The following is a 7,920-nucleotide window of genomic DNA, read 5'->3' on the forward strand; positions in this document are numbered from 1 at the left end:
GCTGGCACCTTAGCCACTTGAGCCATAGGCGCCGAGCCTTTTTTTTTTTTTTGAGACAGAGTCTCACTTTGTCACCCTGGGTAGAGTGTCATGATATTATAGCTCACAGCAAACTCAAACTCTTGGGCTCAAGTGATCCCCCTGCTTCAGTCTGCCAAGTAGCTGGGACTACAGGCACCTGCCACAACACCCTGCTATTTTATTAGACACCAGGTCTTGCTCTTGTCAGGCTGGTCTTAAACTCATGAGCTCAGGCAATCCATCTGCCTTGGCCTCCCAGAGTGCTAGGATTACAGGCATGAGCTACCATGTCTGGCCTCAATTCTTAGGCTTTTATAAGATGTTTGTTTATTTATTTATTTATGAGACAGCACCTCAAGCTGTCCCCCTGGGTAGAGTGCTGTGGCATCACAGCTTACAGCAACTTCCAATTCCTGGGTTCAAGCGAGTCTCCTGCCTCAGCCTCCCAAGTAGCTGGGGCCACAGGCGCCTGCCACAATGCCCAGCTAGTTTTTGGTTGCAGCTGTCATTGTTGTTTGGCGGGCCCAGGCTGGATTCGAACTCACCACCTTAGCCACTTGAGCCACAGGTACAGAGCCAAGTAGTTTATTTAATAAGAGATGTTCTTAGACAAAGAAAAACCATGATGTCAACAGTACAATAACATTCTTTTGTGACTGTTCTCCAATAAAATATTAAGCATTCTTTTCTGTATACTAACTCAAAGGGGAAAAAATGACAATCTATTGAAATTTAGTTTAATCAAGGGCTTTTTCTTGAGATTTCTGTTTTATGGCTAGTTTTCAGTATGATGAGGACATTGCAGGGCATATACTATTTCTGGTCACTGGTAGGTTATCAGTATGTTCATTAGGTTATGTATGTTTAACAGCAATTTAACAACGTATTGATTATTTGGTGTCCGAAGCAACAAAACCTAGTGTGCACTCTATCTACTTTTAAGATTTTTATGAAAGTCGCCTCCAGTTCAAATAATAAATGGTTTTTTAATTGGATATTAGTGAAAGGGGAATGCTTATGATATTGACATGGGAAGAAAGATTACATAATTTTGGAAATCTTTAATCATGTCTTTAGGGGCTATATTTTTTCCTTAAAATATTAATACTGAATAAGATCTTCACCATTTGTGAATGTAAATGCTAAGTTTTTATAAATATTCTTAGACAAATTGGTATCTATATACCAAAGAGGTACTGTTTTTGAAAAGTTAAGCTTTTGAGGGGGTGTCTTTCAGAGTAAAACTTGTTAAGTTTAAAAGAAATGGTTCTTTTTCTTGCCTTGCTATGATTTGGCTTGCTATTTATATAAGGCATTGCTTTTCAAAATAAATTTTTTCTTAAAACAGTGGCATCAGCTCAGGGCCCATAGTTCAGTGGTTAGGGTGCTGGCCACACATACCGGGGCTGGCAGATTTGAACCTAGCCCAGGCCTGCTAAACAACAATGACAACTACAACAACCAAAATAGCTGAACGTTATGGAGGGCACCTGTAGTCCTAGCTACTTGAGAGCCTGAGACAAGAGAATCACTTAAGCCTAAGAGTTTGGGGTTGCTGTGGGCTTTGACATCACAGCACTCTACCCACGGTGACAGCTTGAGACTCTGTCTCAAAAAAAGAACCAAAACAGTGACATCCTGTTTTCACACAAAATCTTACAGGAACTCCCGTAAACATGTAAATAGGTAAGGGCAAAACTCTAATATATGAAGGTGACTGAAACAAAGGTGTGACCTAGTTTGCTTAACTTCCTTCTTATTCCTACAGAAGATGCTTTCATTTTCAGTTTGAAAACTGCTGTTTTAAGGGAAATTTTATCCCTTAAGGATACTTATTATCGGCCTCAAATAAATGACATTTCATCATTATCAATTTTACATCAGTGAACAAGCCTATGGCCCATAATGACCATTAGAAGTATATTTAATTGATTCTTATTATTTGCAGTAGTTATGCTTTATAAAGTTGACATGAACAATAAATTAGCAAATACTGAACTACTGTTTCTAAGGCAAAAATGTGCCATGCACATGGCACATAGGCACATTTTTCTTAATTGATTTAGATATATCCTTGTTTTATGTGTTTCCCTTTAATGATATTTTAATTAATATATATTGTTGATTTATTAGCCTGAACTCACGGCCAACACCACCACAACTCATGCCTAAACTAAGCTTGTCTAACGTGTGTTTTCTCTGTAGGGTACATCATACAGCCACCTTGTACTTAGGAACACAAGACAACACTTGAACATTATGCTTGAGGGGTCATTAAATAGTGAGATCACTCATTAAAAAATATAAAAATGTGAAAAATGTGGTAACAGACTGTGAAAACAATAGATCTGAAACCAGGTGGCAAAGTGCCATTGCCTTGTTATACTTGAGTTGGGAATGTGCTTGTTGGTTGAGTCAAACTTTTTGCTGCTGTATGGATGTTCATGAATGAAGTATTATTTGGGGATTATAGATAAATTTTAGTAAGTAAATTTGCAAATACAGAATCTGTGAATGAGGATACAATGTATACTGCATTAAAAAAACTTTCTAAATAAATTCTAGGGGTTTTATACTTAAAAAAATTCAAATCTGAGAATTGCTAAAGGCTTTTATAGGCTACAGAGAAATAAATTAGGAGAAATGAAATAAGACAGCTTCTGTCCCTTGGTGCTTGGGTAACAGCATATTAAAGAAAACACTGTAAGAAGGTTGGAAGGCAGGTTTAGCACAAAATTTTTATATATTTAAAAATGTGACAGAACAACTTGAACACGTTAAAGAAATGAACTTTATGATATGTAAATTACAGATAAAGTTATTGGAAAATGACAGGAAAGGAAAATCTGCTTTAATTAATTAATTTTGCTATTTAAAAATTTTTTGTTTAGGGTTCAATATATAGAGGAACACAATAATGAATGAGACTCCTACAGAATCAAAAGAGTCTCAAGTGGAAAGCTCACCTCTCTCTCTTCTGCAGCAACTGTCGCTGTAGGTCCTTCAGAAGTATTATGTCTCTTTTACCGCCCACATTTAAAAATCAATGACAAATATGCTTTTTTTTTGTATTCATATTTTCTGAGGTAAAATTCACATAATATAAAGTTCACTATTTTAAACATTTTCGAGTGTACAGTTTGGGGCTTTTAGTATATTCACATTGCTGTGCAACCATCGACACTATCTAATTACAGAACATTTTTATCACCAATATACTTTTGTAACACTTAAATCATTATGAAATTTTTCATTCTAATATTTTTATTACTCGGTCATATTATTATTAAGCATATAATAAAATATCCTTTTAAAGTTGCAAAATAAGATTTTCTGATGTATTTATTTTTAAATAAATACAAAGTACTCTCTATACTAAAGGATTTTACCAAAAGCTTTTATTTTTACTAGGCAATGATGTCAATTTTTAGGAGTGATGTGCAGGATGCATTTCAGTAAGCTTTGGGGAATATAAGAACCACCAAAAATTTACACAAATTTATTAGCGCAAGCTAATTTTCTGAGCTTACCTCTATCTGCTATTCTTTTCATCAACTGATTCTCTCCCCATTTAATCAGATATTTAAGTATATCTTGTTCACTTGCCTGTAATAAAAAATAGTTTACATTTATTATAATGAAATTAGATAAATGGTTAATTTCTTTTTTTTTTTTTTTTTGAGGGAGCCTCAAGCTGTCCCCCTGGGTAGAGTGCCATGGCATTACAGCTCACAGCAACCTCCAACTCCTGGGCTCAAGCGAGTCTCCTGCCTCCGCCTCCCAAGTAGCTGGGACCACAGGCGCCCGCCACAACGCCCGGCTATTTTTTGGTTACAGCCGTCATTGTTGTTTGGCGGGTCCGGGCTGGGGATTCGAACCCGCCACCTTAGGTGTACGTGGCTGGCGCCTTAGCCGGTTGAGCTATAGGCGCCGAGCATAAATGGTTAATTTCACTTGACATTTCCTAGATCATAATATAAATATAGCATGCAACTTACCGTTTTGTTCTCTGTACCAGTTGCTTAAAATTCTCAGTTAAATCTATGGTCCATTAACAGCAAATACACAAGGCTGTATTACAGGTATTTTTTCCAGTACCAACTAAATTTTTTATTCTTATTTCCATCTCTTTTTTTAAATCATTTTTTAAAATCATGTTCTCTTCCTATTTAAATTTAGTTTATCTTACTACATGGTTTTTACACTTTTACATAGTTGCCTTAAATTCTTTTCTGGAACAAGATATAAATAAGTGAAAATAAAAATATAGGGATAAATAGTGACTATTATCTCTTGCAGGGACAGGTAAAAGAAACACAGCAACTTGTTTTGGCAGTAGAGACTACAATCTCTGCAAGGTACTCTACTGACTGGGGAAAGACCTTTGAAGCACAATCTGTGAAATGATAATGGACCCTCATCTCTTTGTGCTTTATTTAAAATCTTAGAGCAAATCTAGGCTGTTCTCCAAGGTGTTTTTTTGTTTGTTTTATTTTCTAAAAAGAAATGCAAAGCTCCTAAATACAATAATCTGAAAGAACTGAAATTCTAATTTCCATAAAGCATCCAGTCTCGATCAGGACAGTGAGACAAGGTTAATGAATGAAGATGCTCCATAAATCAAGCCCAAGAATGACAATATTTATATGGCAATCAAAGCAATGTATGAAGGAAAAGCATAGATACTTGGTGGATTATTTAATTCTTCACTGCATTTCTGACTAAAATAGTAGCATTTTATAATTGTTGTAGTACGGATATAATGAAATAAGAAATGGCTCAATGGGTTTATATCTTCATAGCATTAAAACTGTTGTACAGATTTTAGCATAAAATTCATATAGCCAATGCAAAAAAAAGTTAAGCTTGAACATATTTTACCTGAAAGTATGTTTGCAATATTTAAAATCTAATATTAATTTAAATTACCAAATTAGATTGTCATTTAAGAATAGAAGAATTTGCTAAAAACTACTTCTGGTTAACAATAAGTAGCTGAAAATACATACTTTGTCAGAACATATGCATTGAATTTTGATAATCATTTGAGCAAATGAGAAATTGAACATTATTCTTACTTTGTGCAGCTGAAGCTATTATCTACAATCTAAGTATGTGATACTCCACCAAAAGTAAGAAATCATTATAGCCAACCCACATTAATGGAAGCCAAGAAAACACTATTTGGATGTGCCTCTGACCTTGCCTACTGCCTCAACCTCTTTTTGGTGCAGTTGGTTAAGAGCTGGGCTTGTTCACATGTTGAGCCATGGCAGCAATGTGCATGAAGAGCCAGTGAACCAGAGGCTTTTGTTGTACAAATATGAAGAGGGCAGTTCTGGGTGGTTTGATCACAGCCTGTTTCTCTCCCCCTGCCCTACCCTAGATGGAAGAATAGAGTACAGATGGATTTCCTGGTGCACATATGAATAACAATGAATTTCAGAGGTGTAGAAATGATTACCTGTAGGTAGTCAGACTGGATAGCAGTAAGCAGATGGTCTTTGCTGAGTTCATAAAAAACATCCGAAGTCATGACCTGGGAAAATTCCTCACAGAGGAAATGTAAAGCTTGTCGGTGCACCCATTTAGAGCCATATGGATGAGAGCTCCACTTGAGGATGGCAATTAAGGTATCTAATGAGATGCTCTCAGCAATGATATCCTCACAGCCTAAAAGAAAAGGCAAATACTTCTTGAGATTAATTGTAAATATTATTTATTGAACATCAATGTGCTAGGCACTATACTTAAAAGTAGCAATAGTAAAAAGGAACTCAAGGAGATATATAAAATCTCATAAAAATCACCAAGACTTGGTGGGATGGGGTAATAGTAGACTATGACATCTATAGAAAATCTGGTACCCTATAGAGATGGTTCTATAGAAAAAAGCAGAGAATCCTCTCAATTTTTTAAGAAAATAAACATCTATGTGTAAATCTAATAATCTGAATAAGACAGTATGGTGGAGAGTACTGGATCAAAGAGGGAAGGAGAAAAGCCACAGTTGTGGGAACCTGCCAGAGGAAGGATAGGGATGACACTGGACTAATGAGAAAATCCACACCTGAGAAGACAGGTAGGCTGCCAACCAAGAAGACATCTGTTCTGTGTATAGTCCTAATGAAAATGTAACACCTTGCATTGTTGATAATTTAGTCCCTCAGAAAACAGAAAAAATATCAGAGTTTAATGCTCAACTAGGCTTAATTCCGGCAAACTTAGGAATAAGTGGTTTACGTTAAAAGGACAGGATCCTGGAGAAACTGTGGTATTTTAACAACTGAAGGAAGAAAAGAAGAAAATCTGAAGATAGTCAGCTATTGTTCTTAGGAAAGATAATTTACAAATATAAAGATAAAATACAAATAAAACCTAAGTGACAAAGATTGTAGGAAGAAAAACAGTTGGGCAGAAAATTCTTCATTAAGTTTACTATAAAATAAAAAACACTTTGATAGTGTGGAAAAAAGAGGTGTTTAAATGCCACCCTCGGCTCGGCGCCTATAGTTCAACCGGCTAAGGCGCCAGCCACATACACCTAAGGTGGCGGGTTCGAATCCCCAGCCCGGACCCGCCAAACAACAATGACAGCTGCAACCAAAAAATAGCCGGGCGTTGTGGCGGGCGCCTGTGGTCCCAGCTACTTGGGAGGCGGAGGCAGAAGACTCGCTTGAGCCCAGGAGTTGGAGGTTGCTGTGAGCTGTAAGGCCACGGCACTCTACCCAGGGGGACAGCTTGAGGCTCTGTCTCAAAAAAAAAAAAAAAAAAAATGCCACCCTCAGCACCACCACCAAAAAATATGGCTGTACATAATGCCTTCTCATGAGCTTAGAGCTTTAAAAGATACAGCCAAAAAAGGGCATCACTGATCAGAGACTTTCAAAGTTCAGTGTGAAACTATGAAAGGTAAAAAGAGAAAAGGAGTGAATGCATGTTCAGGTGATAAAAGACTAATAGTACTCAACATGGAGTCTACAAAAAGTAAAACCTCATTCTCTTTTTTTTGAAATAGAGTCTCACTTTGTCGCCCTCAGTAGAGTGTTGGGGTGTCACAGCTCAAAGCAACCTCCAACTCGGGCTTAAATGATTCTCTTGCCTTAGTCTCCCAAATAGTTGGGACTACAGGTGCACCCGCTACAACACCCAGCTATTTTTTTGTTATAGTTGTCATTGTTGTTTGGCAGGCCCGGGACCGGTTCGAACCCGCCAGCCCTGGTGTATGTGGCTGGTGCCCTAGCTGCTAAGCTACAAGGCGCCGAGCCCTCATTCTCTTTTCTGATTATGGTATAAGATAAAGTGAAATAAAATAGATAATTGTATATAGTGGTTTCCACAAAGCATTTAACAAAGTATTTCATGATGTCACTAGACTGTTAGCACCACAAGATAGGGACTGCTATCTTTAGTGTATCTCCAGAACCTTCTTATATACCTTCTTAATGTGCAAATAAGATCTTTGAGGATGATGAAGAGATAGGAGATGGATGACAGAAGAGTGTTTACAGAACTCTTGGTAAGTAGCGACTGACTTGGGGGGTAGGATAGGGAGTCTTCTATTTTTTGCTGTGTTTATCAAGAACTTGAAAGCCAGGCGCGGTGGCTTACTCTTGCAATCCTAGCACTCTGGGAGGCTGAGGCAGGTGGATTGCTTGAGCTCAAGAGTTCAAGATTTTGGCTCAGCACCTATAGCTCAGCAGCTAGGGCGTCAGCCACATACACAGGAGCTGGTGGGTTCAAATTCAGCCCGGGTGAACTACAACCAAAAAATAGCTGGGCATTGTGACGGTCGCCTATAGTTCCAGCTACTTGGGAGGCTGAGGCAAGAGAATTGCTTAAGCCAAGAGTTTGAGGTTGCTGTGAGCTGTGACACCACAGCACTTTACCAAGGGAAAC

At 37.6% G+C, this 7,920-nt stretch overlaps 1 protein-coding gene across 1 annotated transcript in view; it reads right to left on the bottom strand.

Annotated features, from left to right (window-relative positions):
* Positions 1–7,920, bottom strand: part of BTBD7 (BTB domain containing 7) — a 118,141-nt gene that overhangs the window by 20,303 nt on the left and 89,918 nt on the right. The window contains exons 4-5 of the mRNA XM_012803418.2: positions 5,486–5,694; positions 3,552–3,627 (exon numbers count right to left, since the gene is read on the bottom strand). Coding sequence (XP_012658872.1) covers positions 3,552–3,627; positions 5,486–5,694 — 285 coding nt within the window. The remainder of the gene's footprint in view (positions 1–3,551; positions 3,628–5,485; positions 5,695–7,920) is intronic.

The sequence above is a fragment of the Otolemur garnettii genome, unplaced genomic scaffold, assembly GCF_000181295.1.
Source record: "Otolemur garnettii isolate 467f Iridium unplaced genomic scaffold, OtoGar3 scaffold00020, whole genome shotgun sequence".
NCBI lineage: Eukaryota > Metazoa > Chordata > Mammalia > Primates > Galagidae > Otolemur > Otolemur garnettii.